At 43.9% G+C, this 20,809-nt stretch overlaps 2 protein-coding genes across 6 annotated transcripts; both read right to left on the bottom strand.

The window, feature by feature from the left end:
• Positions 1-462: 462 nt before the first annotated feature.
• On the bottom strand, positions 463-5,683 carry LOC128350857 (claudin-34-like). 2 transcript variants are annotated; one of them, XM_053309672.1, is made up of 3 exons: positions 5,406-5,683; positions 3,937-4,124; positions 463-1,717 (listed from the first exon to the last, which is right to left on the bottom strand). In XM_053309672.1, the coding sequence occupies exons 2-3, from the start codon at positions 4,011-4,013 to the stop codon at positions 730-732; spliced, it is 1,065 nt and encodes a 354-aa protein (XP_053165647.1). In that variant the 5' UTR covers positions 4,014-4,124; positions 5,406-5,683; the 3' UTR covers positions 463-729. The 2 variants fall into 2 exon arrangements, with proteins under 2 accessions (XP_053165647.1, XP_053165648.1); XM_053309673.1 differs by lacking the exon at positions 5,406-5,683 and having other exon boundaries at positions 3,937-5,330.
• Positions 5,684-13,699: 8,016 nt separating this feature from the next.
• Positions 13,700-19,178, bottom strand: LOC128350859 (claudin-34-like). Of its 4 annotated transcripts, none has more exons than XM_053309681.1 (3): positions 18,628-19,178; positions 16,114-17,346; positions 13,700-14,954 (listed from the first exon to the last, which is right to left on the bottom strand). In XM_053309681.1, the coding sequence occupies exon 3, from the start codon at positions 14,933-14,935 to the stop codon at positions 13,967-13,969; it is 969 nt and encodes a 322-aa protein (XP_053165656.1). In that variant the 5' UTR covers positions 14,936-14,954; positions 16,114-17,346; positions 18,628-19,178; the 3' UTR covers positions 13,700-13,966. The 4 variants fall into 4 exon arrangements, with proteins under 4 accessions (XP_053165656.1, XP_053165657.1, XP_053165654.1 ...); XM_053309682.1 differs by having other exon boundaries at positions 13,700-16,297; positions 17,159-17,346; XM_053309679.1 differs by having other exon boundaries at positions 17,159-17,346.
• Positions 19,179-20,809: the final 1,631 nt, after the last annotated feature.

The raw sequence follows: 20,809 nt of genomic DNA, 5'->3' as shown, positions 1-20,809 counted from the left end.
CTTGCTGCAGCATGTTCCCCATGTCCCATTTGCATGAAAAACTAAACCTAAGTACTTATAGGTTCTAATCAGTGAGGCTCTAGATTCCATCTATGTGTTTTGCATGCAGGTACTTTGCATGCAGCACTTCTGCATGGTTAGTGAGAACATCGGTCCATGGTTCTTCTCACAAATATACTCTCGCTTTGTCTTTTCTAGCTTTAGAAACTAATCATCCCTTCTATCATTTTGGATAGTTAATTGCTTTCATTGGCAGATCAGCCAGAAACACTAGAGTAAGAACCTTACAACATAGGTGTTCCATCATTAAAGTGGTAATTTCATGATAGTTGGAACTCCCCACCCCCTGAATTGCTTGTGGTTTGGGTATTCAGGCAGGGCAGTGATGTGACCGGGTGGCACTTTAGTTATCAAGGTATTGTACATTGTTTCATACTAATGAAATAGCCAGAGCCAACCATGTGATTAAAATAGGTGGATATTTTTTAATAAAAGATGAGAAACACAAAACTATCAAAGATAATTGTAGCCTATACCATGAAAACAACCATTATTGTTAACAGCACAAACGTTATCCCCAAAGTATAAAAACAACCCCTACAGCAATAAACAAACAAACAAACAAACAAATAAATATTCCTGCAACATAAACAGACCCACTATCCCTTTCAAAGGTTTCAATAACTTTCAAATGTTCACAGTTCATGTCCTGGTGTGTTTAGAATCTGATTATTTAGATTCATCACCAACTGTTGGTTCAATGTATGGCGTCACCAATATAATGTGACTTTGGGGCAATGATGGAACAGGCTCTCTGGGATTGGTCACGTCTTCAGAGAAGTTATCCATCTGGACAATCACAGATGGGTTTTCAGTGCGTCGCACGTCCAATGGGCTGTCGATGGTCACAGAAGCAGATTCCTCTGGCTTTGGGGTTTTAGGCACTAAGGACAATGAACACTTTTGACAAAGAGTGGTTTCACTTGCCCTTGCAGATGCCTCTGTTGCCATTGCTGATATTTTCTTGACTGCCAAGTGCTTACTGCGCAGAATAAAACATCCGCTCAAGATCTGGAAAATAGCAGAAATCAGCCCAACCAGAAGCGCAGCTCCAACATACTGGTATTCTGGTTTATGTGGTAAATGGAAATATTCAGGGAAGAAAATTGGCACTTCTGACAAGACGGAAACCATATTCCAAACAATTGGAATGAAGACACCTATTCCCGATGATAAATTTAGAAGGCCTGCAATCAAAAAAAGGTTGGCAACGTGTTTTCTCTGTTTTTCCTTCCTATATATATTTGAGAAGGCCACAGAGAGAAAGCCTGTTTGCACTGCCCCCGCAATGGTAGCGAGTACCATGAGATTCTGGGCAGCTATAATCTCACTGGGGAGGAAGGTGTGTAGATTGCTGAATGCTGTACAGTTCATGCGATTTTGCTCATCAATAGACGGATCTTCATCGACACGGCAGATTTCCCAAATCCCAATCCAAGCAATGCTGGTTCCACCATAGTGGTTACTAAAGTGCCACACTCTCCACTGGACAAGGATTGCGGATGTCATACACATAAGCCACCCACTAAGGCTCAGGAAAAAGGCACAGAGTTGAAAGAAGCTGACCTCAGCCAGGCATTTCTTAATTTTTAATACTGCACCAGTTGACGCTACGGTATTCATTACGACGTCGCCCATCTTGGAAACTGCAGATTTACTGGGATAAAACACACACACACACACATATATATGTATATGCCATTATACACATGTAAGTACATCTTTTAAAGTTTGGACAAGGAGTGACACCAATTAGGACCCTGTTCAGCTTTGAACCTTGTTCTAGAACATCACATATCCCACCTGCAAACGTAAGAATGGAAGTCTGCTGCCTCTTCCATTATAAGTGTCAGGAACTGTTTCCCCACCTTTGAATGCAGACTTCTGGAAGCTACTTAAACTGCCCCACCACCAAGCTCCCAACAGTCCTTTTACAAGGAAGTAGAAAAGGCTCCTGGGAAAGCGGTCAACAGGTCAAGATTCAAATACTAGGTTGAAAGGTTACGTGCCCAGAAAAGGAGCGGATTCTATACTTTGAGCAGCATCTGCACCCACCCACACAAGCTTGGCTATCTTGATTACCGTGAATGGTCCTTTTGCTGCAGTTTTCTCTCACAGACATCTAACCAAAGTCACTGGGTCATTCACACAACCAAAACCTGTGTTGTAGCAGGGTTTGGCAGGTGTGTACCATGTGCTCCCAATTTTGTGATTAAGCAAGGTAGGTGGAAACCCGGGTAGAAGTGATTCTGTGGAAACAATGTAGGAGGAAAACCTGGGTAGCGTTTCCCACAACCTTGCTTCCACACAATCACTTCTACCTAGGATTTCCTCTTACCTTGTTCCTCACAACTGAAAATTTGGAGTTCCCAAAACCAGGGAGAACCCATTTTTTGATTCTGTAAATGACCTCAATGAATGGCCTTTTCTCAGCAGCCTTCAGTTGCTATATTTTTAAAGCAACTGGTGGAGGAGGATTAAATCAGTCAGAAGAGAGTGGGGGAATTCACAGGTGCAGAGACAGGGAGAGAGAATCTGAGGTAGTTTAGGTTTAGCTGGACCAGAAGCAGCCTGGAAAGCTGTGAGTCCAAGCAATTGTTCTCTTTGGGAATCTGAGGCAGGATCAGCAGTTTTACTGTCTGCGACAGAAGTCCATGGCTTCAGCTATGCTCTGCTTTTAGTCTTGGAAATACAACCCATTATTACATGGACAATATAATTCTCAAGTGCTTTCTTAGCCAAAGAAAATGGTGCAGCGCTACCACTGGACTTCTTACTCTTTGGGAAGGTGGGAGCTCTTAATAGCATATACTTACATGTATCTGCGAAGTACTGTAGCATGTACCAGTATGTATGGCTCAAGAGCGTAGCGTGCAAAGATCCAGGTCTTCAAGCTGCCTTCCTCGCCAAAGGAAGACCTGTGAGCGTTTGAGCTGGGCGCCACGGCAACTCCTCTCTAGAGTTCTGAGCCGGTTAGAATGCTGCCAACCACCCTGCTAACTTTAAAAGGGGCACATTTTTTAAAGGGGAGATGGTCCTATTTTTCGCGAGGGGAGAGCAACTGTGCCTATTCAATTTAGAACTGCAACCTTCCCAGAGGATCTTGTTAATGTCTCCCTTGGACTTCTTTTTAGAGAAGGAAGCCTTCTGGGACAGGGAATTGTTTCATATTCCATTTGCTATGTAAAATGCATTTAGAAATATTTGTTATTGCAAATTAGATAGTGTGTGTGTGTGTGTGTGTGTGTGTGTGTGTGTGTGTGTGTGTAATTTGTAATCACAACCAAATGAAAGTACATGAAGGCCTGACTGCCTGACTTTAGAGTAGTGGTGTGCACGGAACCACTCCCTGCAGGTGCATTGTGAGCCCTTTGGGGACAGGGATCCATCTTATTTATTTGTTATTTCTCCGTGTAAACCGCCCTGAGCCATTTTTGTAAGGGCGGTATAGAAATCTAATTAATTAATTAATTAATAATAATAATAATAATAATAATAATAATAAAGCAACTTTACTGGGAACAGCCTATATTCTGCGACGATATCTATAACAATAGCAACAACATTGACAATAAAATTCAGCCATCCCAGGTCCTTGGGAAGGACTCAATGTCTGGATAAAACAAACCAGTCCATAACACCTGTCTGACTGTGTAAATAAAAAAATAAATAATAATAATAAATCATATATTTTTTCCGTTTAAGTGATGTTTCTTCCAGTAACCTTGCAGTCTCAAGCCCTGGTTGCTCAACTGAAGATCCTGAGTCCTGTAGCCCACTTGCCACCAGATGTCCAGGGACTCCAGCACCTGGCGTGGTCCTTGTTGACCCAGGCGCCGACCGATCCAGTATAGATTTATTACAGTTACATCTCACCATATTGTTGATGGGAGAGGCACTCTTTGTCTGGCTCCTCTGGTGAGACCTGTCCAGTATGGTTGGACCTCTGGCATAGATGCTTTCAGGCAGCAAGCACTGCCTGAAATGACACAGAAGCGCTCGCTCGGGCTCCTTGGAGCTTGAGGTCATGTCCCCTTTGCGCGTGATGTCACATGATGTCACCTCTGGAGGGAGAGAAAGGAGAATAGACGCTTTCAGGCAGCAAACACTGCTTGAAAATGATTGGCAAGCACTCGCTTGTAGCTTGTAGGGGGGGTGTTCGTTCAGGGCACACCCTGTGTGCCTAACGTCAAGTTTATTCGATTGTGTCTACTGCCCTAGTAAGTTCATTATTCCAAGTCTGAACAATGGCATCAACAGAATCACTGGCAGAACCAACCTTAAAGCCTTCCAAGGCTTCTTGGAATCCTATTGGATCCAATAACCTTTGGGGGCAACCATCCTAATGTGTCCTTCACCCAAGTGTGCTGTTCTTTTATTATTGACTCTAACTCTCAAATATCCCAGTCATGGATGGAAAAATTCAGGGTCAATTGACAAGAGACACATTTTCTACATGGAAGTTTCTTCTGTGCAGGTATTGTGCAGAAACCCATGTGTAGTGACCGCCAGGGGCATAGCAAGGTTGGAATGGGCCAAGATGGGATTTTAAAATGGGCCCCCAGCCCCTCAAAGTCCAGGGCCTCCACACATCCCAGGCCCCCAAGGATTTAAGTCTGATATTTCAAAATAAGTATGCTGCCTGGAAATACATTTCACTGAATACACACATGCACACTTCACAGTATATAGGTGATATACATTAAGTACTATATATTTGTGCTACTTTTCATGCCTAGAACACACTGGCAATGCTAATTATTAAAATGGCCCCCTCGCTGCAGATTAGCAAAGGAGACTTTCAAACATGCAGGGTGAGCCTATGTTTGTTTTCTCAGAATTCTGAACAAATTCAGTAAAGTTTGATTCCAGGAGGTTTTTCACACGAGGCTTTTAAAGCCCTTTAACACACATCTCCTCTGGAATGGAGGTGCTGCATTCACATGTTGGCCAGATTTACCCTGAAGTCCCTGCAAGTTATTGGAGAGCAGTTCACACACAAGAAAAATAAAATAAAATAAAAGCACAACACATGCTTCACAGTTCTCACTCAGACCTTCTGGGTTGCAAAACAACTTGAACATAAGTGCATTTATAAATGAAAGAAAGAATGAATGAATAAATAAATAAATATTTGTTCCAGACGTTTTTGTGATTTTCTGACATGAAACAAGCCACTTATAGGCCTTAGATAGTTTTTGTTTTTAAAGCCAGCACATTTTTCAGTCTGTTTTAAATTAAATATTCAGAGACTTCTCAGTCTCGCCCCACCCCCCCTATCAAAGCCCTATGGCAAGCAGATCCCTATATATGGGGGTAAGCACAAAAAGGAATTCCCAGCCTACCTTGCAAAAGCTGTGCTGGATGGTCTGGTCTGCTGCAGGGAGGGTCTGCTGCAGGGAGCTCTGCCAGCCTCCTTCCTGGCTTGCTGGGGCCTGCCGAGTTCAGGCTTCAGGGAGGCCTACTCGGAGGCCTCTCTGGAAGCCCGGCCCACCCGCCGATCAGCTGAGAGGCGGGGAGAGAAGAGCTCTGCAGTTTGCAGGCTGCTCCGATCCTAGGCCTCGCTGCCGATCCTAGGCCGGAGCTGGAGGCAAGTGGCTGAGGGGCCCTGGGGCTGGGCAGGTGGGCAATGGGGTGGGGGTGGCAGGAGCTGGCATGGCGCCCCCACCTCAGTGGCGCCTAGGGCACGTGCCCTGCCCTCCCCCCCAATTCCGCCTATGCTTGGGCTCTGCCCAAGAATTCCTCATCTTCTCTGATACGTCACACTGTAGTTAAGCACTCCAAGTCCTTTCACCATCGCATCCAGCAGGGAAGATGCTAGCTTGCAATTGTCACAGGTGTTTGTTTATCACTCACTCAATCATATTTATATACCGCCGGGCGATGATAGATAGATAGATAGATAGATAGATAGATAGATAGATAGATAGATAGATGTGTGTGTGGTGTACATAATCTAAGTTACAATATAAAAATAAAACAAAACACTTTCACAGAATAAAAACAATTAAAACAATTCACAGAGTTAAACAATTAAATAGTTTAAAGTTAGTTTTAATTAAAATCCTGAGAAAACAGGTAGTCTTAAGAGTCTTTTCAAAAGTAATCAGAGATTGATAAATTCTTATTTTGACAGGGTGTGCATTCCAAAGCCCTGGGGCAGCCACAGAGAAGGCCTAGCTCTGAGTCGCCACCAGACAAGCTTGCAACAACCATTACCAGACTTCCCCAGATGATCTTAATAGATGGCAGGGTTCATGACAAAGGAAGCAGTCTCTTAAGTACTCTGGACATAAGTCATTCAGGGCTTTATAGGTAATAACCAGCACTTTGTATTTCGCTCAGAAACATACTGGCAGCCAGTGCAATTCTTTAAAAATCAGTGTTACATGGACCCTTGGGGTTGTTCCAGCGACCAACCAGGTTGCCACATTCTGTACCAGTTGTATTTTCCAGACGACATGCAGAGGCAGCCCCATGTAGAGTACATTACAGTAGTCAAGCCTGGAGGTTACCAGCATGTGTACTACTGTTTTAAGGTCATTTACCTCCAGAAATGGGCTTAGATGATGTATCAGCTGAAGCTGATAAAAAGTGCTCCTGGCTACTGCCTCAACCTGAGAAACCAGAGAAAGTTTTGGATCCAGGAGCACTCCCAAGCTACGTATGTGCTCTTTCAGGGGGAGTGTAACCCCATCTAGAACAGGCAGATAGAAACCATCTCTCACGTCTTGACTCCTCACAATCAGTACCTCCATCTTATTTGGATTCACTTTCAGTTTGTTATCCTTCATCCAGCCCATTACTGCCTCCAAGCAGGCAATTTGGGAAGTTATGCCATTTACTGATGAAGTTGATAGGGAGAGATTTGAGCATCATCAGCATATTGATAACACTCTGCACCAAATCTCGTAATGATCTCTTCCAGCTGTTTCATGAAGATGTTAAAGAGCACTAGAGACAGTATGGAGCCTTGTGGAACGCCATATAGTAACTCTTGCTTTGTAGAGCAACAGTTTCCAATTGACACTATCTGGAATCTACCCAAGAGGTAGGAATGGAACCTCTGTAAAACTGTGCCATCTAATCCCACCTCCCTCAGGCAATTCAGAAGGATACTGTGGTCATGGTATTGAAAGCCGCTGAGAGATTCAAAAGGATCAGCAGAGTCACACAGTAGGGTCAATACTTAGTTGGAGATCATCCATCAGGCTGACCAAGGCAGTCTCAACCCCATAGCCTGCTTGAAAGCCGGTTTGAAATGGGTCTAGATAATCAGTTTCGTCCACAACTGGAGCTGAGAGGCCACCACTCTCTCAATCACCTTGCCCAACCTTTGAACATTAGAGATGGGCCTATAGTTGCCTAAATCTGAGGGGTCCAATGTAGGTTCTCCCCCCCCCCCAGTATATTCTAACGATAGTCTCCTTAAGACAAGGCGGCATCCTGCCCTTCCTCAGAGAAGTATTTATTATGTTTACCAGACCCTCTCAGATAATCTGATTGTTAGATAAAATAAGCCAAGTTGAGCAAGGGTCAAGAGAATAGGTGATAGTTGCACAGTTCAAAACAGCTTGTCCACATCCTTAGGAGTCACAAACTGAAAGTTATCTAGTCTGACCGCATAAGAGGAGTTGCTGTAGATCCCCAAAAGGGATGTGCACGAGGCCGTGTTAGAGGCCTCCAAACCGGTTCAAATGGGGTCTGGTCCAGCGGTCCGGTGCCAGTGGGGGTGGGTGTGGTACTTTAAGGGCTTGGGGTTACACTTACCCATCCCGCCACTTTCCCCCCACCGGCACTCCCTTTTTCTGAAATGATTTTGGGGCAGCAGCATTCCTCCCCGCTGCCCCTGCCCCTGTTGTTAGCCAGAAATACCGGAAGTCACAAGTGCAAGTCCACCCGCTGCAGTGCGCGTGCGCCAACCACGCACGTTGCACTGATGTGCACGGTGGGGTCGTGGGTGTGGCAGCAGGCACATGTGCACTTGTGACTTCCTGTATTTTCAGCTAACAATGGGGGCAGGGGTGGCAGGGAGGAACGCTGCCGCCCCAAAATCATTTCAGAAAAAGGGAGTGCCAGTGGGGGGAAAGTAGTGGGAGGGGTAAGTGCAAACCCCCCCCCCTTAAAGGGAGACCCCTTCCGGCACTGGACCACACCTCCACGGTTCGGTGCACATCCCTACCCATAACAGACTCTGTCCTAATTATAGAATCCAGTTTGGCCTTAATAGGAGAGATTTTGTCCACATGCAAAGATCATTAAAAGTGTCTCAGCAGATAACGGATGGTTCCAAATTTGGATTCAAGGGGGAGGGGCTTGTACTAGCACCCTCACAACCCTAGACAACTCCTCTGGACATGAACTTGCAGAAGAAATGCAGGGAGAAGAGAATTGCTTCTTTGCTGCATGACAAACAGATCCAGACAACAGAACTTCAGATGTGCTTATTCATCTTTATTTATTTCTCTATACAAATCACTTTGGAAACTTGTATGGAAAAGTAGTATATAAATATTCATTGCTGTTGCTGCCCATGCTGTAACCAGTTGGATTCGAGTTGAGTCTTTTCCTTTATGCACTCTCGCCATCTATTTTGCTGCTTCAGCTCCTGCAATTCTTCTGAATACCACAAGGCTAATTTTGAAGCAGGTTGTGATTGTGTCTACTGCTCTAGTGAGTGTGTTATTCCAGCTTTGCACCAGAGTGTTGACAGAATCATCGGCAGAGCAAACTCAAAACCCTTCCAAGGCTTCTATTGGATCCAATAACGTTCTTGGGCAGACCAACCTAATGTGTCTTTCATCCCTATAGAGGTGAATTCCTGTTCTCTTAGGGTAAGAAAACAAACAGAGCATATTCCGTGCAGGTCACTCACTGTCCACATTCCTTGGCATTTGATGTGCCTTCCCAGCACAATTCTTTGCTAAGTTCACTTGCACAACTCCCTGATTCCTCTTTGCAAACACATATTCCAGATGGGAACTAGATGGACCACCATCTGGTTAAGGTTGGACTCACAGTCATGCCCCTCCTTCACAGGGATGAGGGGAGTATTAGGAAGTTCCATCTGAGAAGCCCATTGGATCCAATAGGATCCCAAGAAGCCTTAGAGGGATTTAGTGTTGACTCTGCTGGTGATCCTGTTGATGCACTAGTAGAGAACAGCAAGCTCACCAGGGCAGTAGACAGGATATCTTCTAGGCATCCTCTTTTACCCACTTCAAAATTGACCCCTTGGTACAGAGAAGAACTACGGGGGCTGAAGCAGCAAGGTAGATGACTGGAGCACAAATGGGAAAATATTTAACTCGAATCCAACAGATTGCAACACAAAGAGCATTTGAAGATCTATGCTCAGGCAATACATGTGGCAAAGAAGCAATTATTTTCTGCACGTATTGTGTTTGCAAGCTCACGTCCAACAGAGTTGTCTAGGGTTGTAAGAGTACTAGTATGTGCCCCACAATTACTACAGAGTGTGATGTGGAGGTGTCCAGCAACTCCTCTTAAGTCGTTAAGTTGGATCAGTTCCAGTTTGTGACTCCTGAGGATGTGGACAAGCTGTTTGGAACGGTGCGGCCTACCACCTTTTCTTTTGACCCTAGCCCAACATGGCTCATACTATCTGGCGGGGGGGGGGGGTTGTTGTAGAAGGCCTGTGAGATTATAATGCTTCTCTGAGGGAGAGCAGGATGCCTCCTCGCCTTAAGGAGGCAATTATTAGGACTCCTCTGAAGAAGCCTGCCTTGGTTCCCTAAGAGTTAAGCAACTATAGGCCTGTCTGCAACCTTCCATGGTTGGGCAAGGTAACTGAGAGAACATAAGAAACATAAGAATATAAGAACAGCCTTGCTAGATCAGGCCCATGGCCCATCTAGTCTAGCATCCTGTTTCGCACAGTTGCCCAACAGATGCCGCTGGAAGCCACAGGCAGGAGTTGAGGGCATGCCCTCTCTCCTGCTGTTACTCCCCTGCAACAGGTGGCCTCCGAGCACCAGGCAGTCTTGGAGGAAACTGACTATCTAGTCCCATTTCAGGTTGGCTTTTGGGTGGGCTATGGAGTGCAGACTGTTTTGGTTGGTGTGATGGCTGGTCTCCAATTGGGAATTGACAGAGGGAGTGTGACTCTGTTGGTCTTTTGGGACCTCTTGGCAGTTTTCAGTACTATTGACCATAGTATCCTTCTGGAACATCTGAGTGGGTTTGGGGTGGGAGGCATTGCTTTGTGGTGGTTCTGCTCCTACTTCTCAGGCAGGTTCCAGATGGTGTCCCTTGGAGACTGTTGTTCTTCAAAATCTGAACTTTTGTATGGTGTCCCTCAGGGCTTCATATTGTCTCCAATGTTGCTTAACATCTACATGAAACAACTGGGAGAGATAATCAGGAGATTATGGTGCAGGGTCTTATCAGTATGCTGATGACACCCAAATCTATTTCTCCATGTAAACATCATCGGGAGAAGGCGTGCTTATTGACAGGACCTTAAAGTGCACTGTCAAAAGTTCAAGCAACAGCCTTAAGGTGATTTTGTGGCACATGGGGACAGGTCACTTAGTTGACAGTGAGCCAAATTCCCCTAGATTTGGCTCCTAATAAGCAAATTGGAAAGGGGAGCAGATGCATCCCCTCCCTCTCTGGGTATCCTAAGTCAGGGATTCTCAACGTTGAGTCCCCATATGTTATTGAACTTCAACTCCCATAATCCCCAGCCCCAGTGACCTTTGGTTGGGAATTAGGGGAGTTGAAGTCCAATAACATCTGGGGACTCAACATTGAGAATCCCTGCCCTAAGTAGACCCCAGAAGTTAAATGAAGCAAGTTAACTTCCAGCCAAGGCCACTCTGCACTTGGAGTGAACCTGCCGCAGCTCTTCCCCTCTTTTTGCAAAGAATAGCAGCAAGCTAATGTGCCAATTAACTCAGCAGGAAGAACGCAGATAACACTCTATGAGGTAAATCTCCCCCCTCACAAAAGAGGTTGAGTTGGCGATAAGGACTGAGGATGCACCCATTAAAAGTACTGATTGGATTACTGGACTCTCCGTTGGTGCAAATTTCCTCTTCTCGCATCTATGCACTCTATTTTCATGACAAACAGCCTTGGCGTGCCTCAGCAATTCCTGATGATGGGAGCTGTAGTTGACAACTTCTGGGAATCCTGGCTACAGGGAACATGGCCGCTGCTCAGTTCTTTGTGCCACTTGCCAGATCAGTTTTCTTGCCTAGCCTGATCTGCCCAGTCTTCTTCACCAACATAGGAACCAGGTTCCACAGAGGAAGCACCCTTGTGGATTCACCCCATCAACTAACCCTTCCATCCTTCTCACCCCAGCCTCTGACCGAGCTGTCCCCGAGGAACGAGGTCCTTTGGGTCTTCCAGGAGGTCTGAGGTCTCTTCGTCCAGATCAAGTGATATAAACATTTGCCCCTTGCTGGGTCCATATCTATCCCTATTCCTGTTCTAAAATCCCACCTCCTCCTGCTCTAAAGTCCTCTTTCTCTTGCCCACCTGGGGATTTATACAATTAGGACTTTGAGCTAAAACGCCTCATTGCAGATGAGTGTATCTTTAATAGTAATACTGCTTTAACCACACATTTCTTTCAGCTGTACCCCATCCTACAATAAAGATTTTTGATTTTGAAACTTGTATCTTGCCTCAGTCATTTCCTGGGTCCACAACTTTGAACAGATTTAATCTGACCTGGAACTGTCCTCTCTGAGCTAATTTCCCCATGCAAGCCCAAATGCAAATTTAGCGGTGTTCACCAATCACCCCAGGACAGTTTCATTAACACCACCAGTGTTCCCTGTAACAGGGGTTCCCAGATGTGGTTGACTACAACTCCGTAATCTCCAGCCAGGGGCCATTGCAGCTGAAGATGATGGGAGCTGTAGTTAACAACTTTTGGGAATCCTGGCTACAGGGAACATGGCCCCTGCTCAGTGAGGCTCTATGAATGAATGAATCTATTATGGTCACTGACCAGCAATCAACAAATAAAAATAAAAGTAGCAATCAAGATAAAACAAAATAAGATCAAAACAACAGAGCTAGATAATAGAACATCAAAGTATACAGAGATCTCAATCACAATTAGTCAATTGCTCCTGTCTCAGTTTACAAGCTGCCACATAGCATCTTGCTACTCCAGCTGTAATGGCTATATACTGGTCTGCCAGAAGGAAGGAGATAAGAGTTCTTTGGAACACTCTCCCCCCGCCAGATTCATTCAGCCCCTTCTTTTAAGGCCCTTCTTAAGACCTACCTGTTTCATCAGGTGTTTGCCCTTTTATTATTTATTTATTTATTATTATTGTATTAATTGTTATTGGTATTGTTGTTCACCACCTAGAGTCTTTGGAGGAGGTGGTATATAGGAAAATTTTAATGAATGAATGAATGAATGAATGTAGTATTCTTCCGATCAACCTGGCATATTTTTAGAAAGTGGTTCAATCTAGGCAATGGCCCTATAATTATATGAACAATATAGAACAACATGTGAAATGGTTTCAATATTGTCCAAGCAGCATGGACATAGCCAGTTCCTGAGCAGTATTTTCTTAAATCTGTCACCCAAAATGGCAGAAAGCAGGGCATTAAACCGCACCAGTCAGAAAGCTCTCCTCTGATTTAGAGTGGTCACATTTGTGAAGTACACAGCTGGCTGAAGGTAGTTTGGGAAACCGTCTGGAATACTACTGGGGGCAACATAAATTAAATCAACTTACTTCTCCATATCCACTATTTGTTTAATAATTTCTTTGGCAGCCTCATATCCCAATGAAAATAAGTAGTGTGGAGAGAAGCCATATTTACCCAATTTATCATAGAAGTTCTTACACCAGTTAGAGTGGAACTCATCCTTCAGTACCAGGGGGGCAAGGCCCTGATGGCAGAAATGTAATTTGAACCAGCAATTAAATGGCCCAGGCCATCCCAGGGCCTCCACTCTGGTTATGCTTAAAGGTATAGGATGGCATTCGAGACACATCTAGGCACCTGAAATATGGCATGAAGGAATCTAGACTGGACCACTTCCATAGGTTTGAAATTACAGGTGGAACAGATTTGTGCCAATATTTTAGCATGTTATACCTTAAAAGCCTCTGGGATAAAATATCCCCCTTTAGTGTGGAAAAAGGTTAATATAGCAGATGCGCTCCTCTGAGCACTTGCTGCAGCATGTTCCCCATGTCCCATTTGCATGAAAAACTAAACCTAAGTACTTATAGGTTCTAATCAGTGAGGCTCTAGATTCCATCTATGTGTTTTGCATGCAGGTACTTTGCATGCAGCACTTCTGCATGGTTAGTGAGAACATCGGTCCATGGTTCTTCTCACAAATATACTCTCGCTTTGTCTTTTCTAGCTTTAGAAACTAATCATCCCTTCTATCATTTTGGATAGTTAATTGCTTTCATTGGCAGATCAGCCAGAAACACTAGAGTAAGAACCTTACAACATAGGTGTTCCATCATTAAAGTGGTAATTTCATGATAGTTGGAACTCCCCACCCCCTGAATTGCTTGTGGTTTGGGTATTCAGGCAGGGCAGTGATGTGACCGGGTGGCACTTTAGTTATCAAGGTATTGTACATTGTTTCATACTAATGAAATAGCCAGAGCCAACCATGTGATTAAAATAGGTGGATATTTTTTAATAAAAGATGAGAAACACAAAACTATCAAAGATAATTGTAGCCTATACCATGAAAACAACCATTATTGTTAACAGCACAAACGTTATCCCCAAAGTATAAAAACAACCCCTACAGCAATAAACAAACAAACAAACAAACAAATAAATATTCCTGCAACATAAACAGACCCACTATCCCTTTCAAAGGTTTCAATAACTTTCAAATGTTCACAGTTCATGTCCTGGTGTGTTTAGAATCTGATTATTTAGATTCATCACCAACTGTTGGTTCAATGTATGGCGTCACCAATATAATGTGACTTTGGGGCAATGATGGAACAGGCTCTCTGGGATTGGTCACGTCTTCAGAGAAGTTATCCATCTGGACAATCACAGATGGGTTTTCAGTGCGTCGCACGTCCAATGGGCTGTCGATGGTCACAGAAGCAGATTCCTCTGGCTTTGGGGTTTTAGGCACTAAGGACAATGAACACTTTTGACAAAGAGTGGTTTCACTTGCCCTTGCAGATGCCTCTGTTGCCATTGCTGATATTTTCTTGACTGCCAAGTGCTTACTGCGCAGAATAAAACATCCGCTCAAGATCTGGAAAATAGCAGAAATCAGCCCAACCAGAAGCGCAGCTCCAACATACTGGTATTCTGGTTTATGTGGTAAATGGAAATATTCAGGGAAGAAAATTGGCACTTCTGACAAGACGGAAACCATATTCCAAACAATTGGAATGAAGACACCTATTCCCGATGATAAATTTAGAAGGCCTGCAATCAAAAAAAGGTTGGCAACGTGTTTTCTCTGTTTTTCCTTCCTATATATATTTGAGAAGGCCACAGAGAGAAAGCCTGTTTGCACTGCCCCCGCAATGGTAGCGAGTACCATGAGATTCTGGGCAGCTATAATCTCACTGGGGAGGAAGGTGTGTAGATTGCTGAATGCTGTACAGTTCATGCGATTTTGCTCATCAATAGACGGATCTTCATCGACACGGCAGATTTCCCAAATCCCAATCCAAGCAATGCTGGTTCCACCATAGTGGTTACTAAAGTGCCACACTCTCCACTGGACAAGGATTGCGGATGTCATACACATAAGCCACCCACTAAGGCTCAGGAAAAAGGCACAGAGTTGAAAGAAGCTGACCTCAGCCAGGCATTTCTTAATTTTTAATACTGCACCAGTTGACGCTACGGTATTCATTACGACGTCGCCCATCTTGGAAACTGCAGATTTACTGGGATAAAACACACACACACACACATATATATGTATATGCCATTATACACATGTAAGTACATCTTTTAAAGTTTGGACAAGGAGTGACACCAATTAGGACCCTGTTCAGCTTTGAACCTTGTTCTAGAACATCACATATCCCACCTGCAAACGTAAGAATGGAAGTCTGCTGCCTCTTCCATTATAAGTGTCAGGAACTGTTTCCCCACCTTTGAATGCAGACTTCTGGAAGCTACTTAAACTGCCCCACCACCAAGCTCCCAACAGTCCTTTTACAAGGAAGTAGAAAAGGCTCCTGGGAAAGCGGTCAACAGGTCAAGATTCAAATACTAGGTTGAAAGGTTACGTGCCCAGAAAAGGAGCGGATTCTATACTTTGAGCAGCATCTGCACCCACCCACACAAGCTTGGCTATCTTGATTACCGTGAATGGTCCTTTTGCTGCAGTTTTCTCTCACAGACATCTAACCAAAGTCACTGGGTCATTCACACAACCAAAACCTGTGTTGTAGCAGGGTTTGGCAGGTGTGTACCATGTGCTCCCAATTTTGTGATTAAGCAAGGTAGGTGGAAACCCGGGTAGAAGTGATTCTGTGGAAACAATGTAGGAGGAAAACCTGGGTAGCGTTTCCCACAACCTTGCTTCCACACAATCACTTCTACCTAGGATTTCCTCTTACCTTGTTCCTCACAACTGAAAATTTGGAGTTCCCAAAACCAGGGAGAACCCATTTTTTGATTCTGTAAATGACCTCAATGAATGGCCTTTTCTCAGCAGCCTTCAGTTGCTATATTTTTAAAGCAACTGGTGGAGGAGGATTAAATCAGTCAGAAGAGAGTGGGGGAATTCACAGGTGCAGAGACAGGGAGAGAGAATCTGAGGTAGTTTAGGTTTAGCTGGACCAGAAGCAGCCTGGAAAGCTGTGAGTCCAAGCAATTGTTCTCTTTGGGAATCTGAGGCAGGATCAGCAGTTTTACTGTCTGCGACAGAAGTCCATGGCTTCAGCTATGCTCTGCTTTTAGTCTTGGAAATACAACCCATTATTACATGGACAATATAATTCTCAAGTGCTTTCTTAGCCAAAGAAAATGGTGCAGCGCTACCACTGGACTTCTTACTCTTTGGGAAGGTGGGAGCTCTTAATAGCATATACTTACATGTATCTGCGAAGTACTGTAGCATGTACCAGTATGTATGGCTCAAGAGCGTAGCGTGCAAAGATCCAGGTCTTCAAGCTGCCTTCCTCGCCAAAGGAAGACCTGTGAGCGTTTGAGCTGGGCGCCACGGCAACTCCTCTCTAGAGTTCTGAGCCGGTTAGAATGCTGCCAACCACCCTGCTAACTTTAAAAGGGGCACATTTTTTAAAGGGGAGATGGTCCTATTTTTCGCGAGGGGAGAGCAACTGTGCCTATTCAATTTAGAACTGCAACCTTCCCAGAGGATCTTGTTAATGTCTCCCTTGGACTTCTTTTTAGAGAAGGAAGCCTTCTGGGACAGGGAATTGTTTCATATTCCATTTGCTATGTAAAATGCATTTAGAAATATTTGTTATTGCAAATTAGATAGTGTGTGTGTGTGTGTGTGTGTGTGTGTGTGTGTAATTTGTAATCACAACCAAATGAAAGTACATGAAGGCCTGACTGCCTGACTTTAGAGTAGTGGTGTGCACGGAACCACTCCCTGCAGGTGCATTGTGAGCCCTTTGGGGACAGGGATCCATCTTATTTATTTGTTACTTCTCCGTGTAAACCGCCCTGAGCCATTTTTGTAAGGGCGGTATAGAAATCTAATTAATTAATTAATAAATAAATAATAATAATAATAATAATAAAGCAACTTTACTGGGAACAGCCTATATTCTGCGACGATATCTATAACAATAGCAACAACATTGACAATAAAATTCAGCCATCCCAGGTCCTTGGGAAGGACTCAATGTCTGGATAAAACAAACCAGTCCATAACACCTGTCTGACTGTGTAAATAAAAAAATAAATAATAATAATAAATCATATATTTTTTCCGTTTAAGTGATGTTTCTTCCAGTAACCTTGCAGTCTCAAGCCCTGGTTGCTCAACTGAAGATCCTGAGTCCTGTAGCCCACTTGCCACCAGATGTCCAGGGACTCCAGCACCTGGCGTGGTCCTTGTTGACCCAGGCGCCGACCGATCCAGTATAGATTTATTACAGTTACATCTCACCATATTGTTGATGGGAGAGGCACTCTTTGTCTGGCTCCTCTGGTGAGACCTGTCCAGTATGGTTGGACCTCTGGCATAGATGCTTTCAGGCAGCAAGCGCTGCCTGAAATGACACAGAAGCGCTCGCTCGGGCTCCTTGGAGCTTGAGGTCATGTCCCCTTTGCGCGTGATGTCACATGATGTCACCTCTGGAGGGAGAGAAAGGAGAATAGACGCTTTCAGGCAGCAAACACTGCTTGAAAATGATTGGCAAGCACTCGCTTGTAGCTTGTAGGGGGGGTGTTCGTTCAGGGCACACCCTGTGTGCCTAACGTCAAGTTTATTCGATTGTGTCTACTGCCCTAGTAAGTTCATTATTCCAAGTCTGAACAATGGCATCAACAGAATCACTGGCAGAACCAACCTTAAAGCCTTCCAAGGCTTCTTGGAATCCTATTGGATCCAATAACCTTTGGGGGCAACCATCCTAATGTGTCCTTCACCCAAGTGTGCTGTTCTTTTATTATTGACTCTAACTCTCAAATATCCCAGTCATGGATGGAAAAATTCAGGGTCAATTGACAAGAGACACATTTTCTACATGGAAGTTTCTTCTGTGCAGGTATTGTGCAGAAACCCATGTGTAGTGACCGCCAGGGGCATAGCAAGGTTGGAATGGGCCAAGATGGGATTTTAAAATGGGCCCCCAGCCCCTCAAAGTCCAGGGCCTCCACACATCCCAGGCCCCCAAGGATTTAAGTCTGATATTTCAAAATAAGTATGCTGCCTGGAAATACATTTCACTGAATACACACATGCACACTTCACAGTATATAGGTGATATACATTAAGTACTATATATTTGTGCTACTTTTCATGCCTAGAACACACTGGCAATGCTAATTATTAAAATGGCCCCCTCGCTGCAGATTAGCAAAGGAGACTTTCAAACATGCAGGGTGAGCCTATGTTTGTTTTCTCAGAATTCTGAACAAATTCAGTAAAGTTTGATTCCAGGAGGTTTTTCACACGAGGCTTTTAAAGCCCTTTAACACACATCTCCTCTGGAATGGAGGTGCTGCATTCACATGTTGGCCAGATTTACCCTGAAGTCCCTGCAAGTTATTGGAGAGCAGTTCACACACAAGAAAAATAAAATAAAATAAAAGCACAACACATGCTTCACAGTTCTCACTCAGACCTTCTGGGTTGCAAAACAACTTGAACATAAGTGCATTTATAAATGAAAGAAAGAATGAATGAATAAATAAATAAATATTTGTTCCAGACGTTTTTGTGATTTTCTGACATGAAACAAGCCACTTATAGGCCTTAGATAGTTTTTGTTTTTAAAGCCAGCACATTTTTCAGTCTGTTTTAAATTAAATATTCAGAGACTTCTCAGTCTCGCCCCACCCCCCCTATCAAAGCCCTATGGCAAGCAGATCCCTATATATGGGGGTAAGCACAAAAAGGAATTCCCAGCCTACCTTGCAAAAGCTGTGCTGGATGGTCTGGTCTGCTGCAGGGAGGGTCTGCTGCAGGGAGCTCTGCCAGCCTCCTTCCTGGCTTGCTGGGGCCTGCCGAGTTCAGGCTTCAGGGAGGCCTACTCGGAGGCCTCTCTGGAAGCCCGGCCCACCCGCCGATCAGCTGAGAGGCGGGGAGAGAAGAGCTCTGCAGTTTGCAGGCTGCTCCGATCCTAGGCCTCGCTGCCGATCCTAGGCCGGAGCTGGAGGCAAGTGGCTGAGGGGCCCTGGGGCTGGGCAGGTGGGCAATGGGGTGGGGGTGGCAGCAGCTGGCATGGCGCCCCCACCTCAATGGCGCCCGGGGCACGTGCCCCCCGTTACGCCTATGGTTTTATGCCATGACCTGTAGCCTGTAAGGCCAAAACGGGTAGGGAAGATGAGAGAGGGGTGGAATGGAGCACTCTGTTGATTTTCTGAATTTGAGGCCTTATGCTTCTATACTCCCTCCATGATGAATATAAATAAAATAAAACAAAATAAAAGAGGATCAGAGAGAAGAAAGCACATTTGAACATCTTTGTTTATGCTACAATACAGATGAGAAAGAATTCACATTGAATCATCCTTTTATATTGCAATGCAAATCAGATAATCAGAAAACATAATTATTAGTTAAAAGTTTTTTTAAAGGTCGATAGGCTTAGTATTTACTTTTTTTAGAAAAGAGCTTTCTTGGTCTTTTTTTGTGAAAAATTTCAAATCACAGCATGAAAATTAATTGTTCTGGCAATGTTTGATTCAATACTTAGCCTGGCCAAATCCACAAGATGTTCCTGAGACATTGTAGACCTTAAATAATTCTTAATCAGCTTGAGTTTGCTAAATGACCTCTCTGCTGAAGCTGCTGTTGCTGGAATTGTTACTAGTATTCTTAAGCTAACACAAACATTTGGAAACAGGCCACTAAGTCTGTACTCTGTTAACAAGTTCAACAGATCTGATGGCTTTAACTGTGCATTTACAAAATTTGCTTTATGTACTGAGGGTAAAAGTTGAATTTCTTTTCCAAATTCATCACCGTTAAGGTCAGCAGGATATTGCTCTGATAAAGATAAAGCTTTTCTCTCCACATCACTTTCAGACTTGGTGAGATATTTCCACAAGAAATCAAAATTTTCTGCCAACTGCTCAACAGTATTGAAGCAGACAGTTAATCCTGTTATAACATTGTCTACCAAAACGTAAAACACACACTTTCTGAAGTAGGCCTCTTCTGGCGTATCATCTGTGTCATTCATTTCCTCCAAGTTAGCATCAGGTGTGCTGTCATCATATGGCCTTGCCCTCTTGCGCCTAACTCCACCACATCTATGGGAGAGTTTTATTTCTATCATTAGGTTTAATGCAACCAATTTGGCTTCATTCCACATGCATTTCCAGTTGTTTCAAAGTTTTGTCAGATCTTTGAGGAGAGTTTCTATGTTTGCTACTTCAGCATCCAGTATGGCATCTCTAGCTTGGATGACCTTGTTGCAAATATCTATGCCAGCTAATATTTTGTACCACACAGCTGACATTAACACACAGGCAAAAGATGTCACATATAATAAAACTCCATGGACTTCATTTCTTGTTTTGGTCATCAAATATAGTTCTAGGAGGTCTTCCAGTGCCAATTTAATGCCAGGCAAGTGAGCTGCAAAAGGCTTTACACATTCAGCATGATCTGACCATCTTGTTTCAGACATACCACGAAGAGAACAACCAATACAGTTTTGTAGTAATTCCCACCACTTAGGACTGGAACTCAGCAGGTGGTACACAGTTTGAATTGTTCCAGAAAAGGTTATTGCTTCAAGTATGCATTCAGCAGCATCATTTCCACATCAGTTGAGTGTGTGACAACCGCAAAGTGAAAAAAATTGCTGTTGAGCATTGTTTTTGTATTTTTGCATGTGCACCGTTGTATTTTCATACCTACTTAGCATAGCATACCTACTTAAGTTTCTTTGTAGCAGAAAATCATTGGCTTATCAAAACATACAATATGTGATGCCTGATCTTTTGAATAGGCTTAGCCAAGCTGGCAATCATAGTTATAATCATTAGGCCATGAAAGTTCTATAGATAAGCTATGAACTGTTGCAATAATGTGTAATATAGGTTACAGTTAATACTTTGGCTCCCAGGCCCACTTTTGGACCCC

Source organism: Hemicordylus capensis, chromosome 3, assembly GCF_027244095.1.
Source record: "Hemicordylus capensis ecotype Gifberg chromosome 3, rHemCap1.1.pri, whole genome shotgun sequence".
Taxonomy (NCBI): domain Eukaryota; kingdom Metazoa; phylum Chordata; class Lepidosauria; order Squamata; family Cordylidae; genus Hemicordylus; species Hemicordylus capensis.
Note: the sequence above shows the minus strand (reverse complement) of the source record. Positions and strands in the feature narration are given on the sequence as shown.

Excerpts from the sequence above, each read along its gene's own strand:
- LOC128350857 (XM_053309672.1), bottom strand. The coding sequence starts at position 4,013 with ATGCCAGAGGTCCAACCATACTGGACAGGTCTCACCAGAGGAGCCAGA. Across the intron at positions 1,718-3,936 it reads CCTCTCCCATCAACAATATG|TAAATCTGCAGTTTCCAAGA; the intron begins GTGAGATGTAAC and ends GTTTTATCCCAG.
- LOC128350859 (XM_053309679.1), bottom strand. The coding sequence starts at position 17,235 with ATGCCAGAGGTCCAACCATACTGGACAGGTCTCACCAGAGGAGCCAGA. Across the intron at positions 14,955-17,158 it reads CCTCTCCCATCAACAATATG|TAAATCTGCAGTTTCCAAGA; the intron begins GTGAGATGTAAC and ends GTTTTATCCCAG.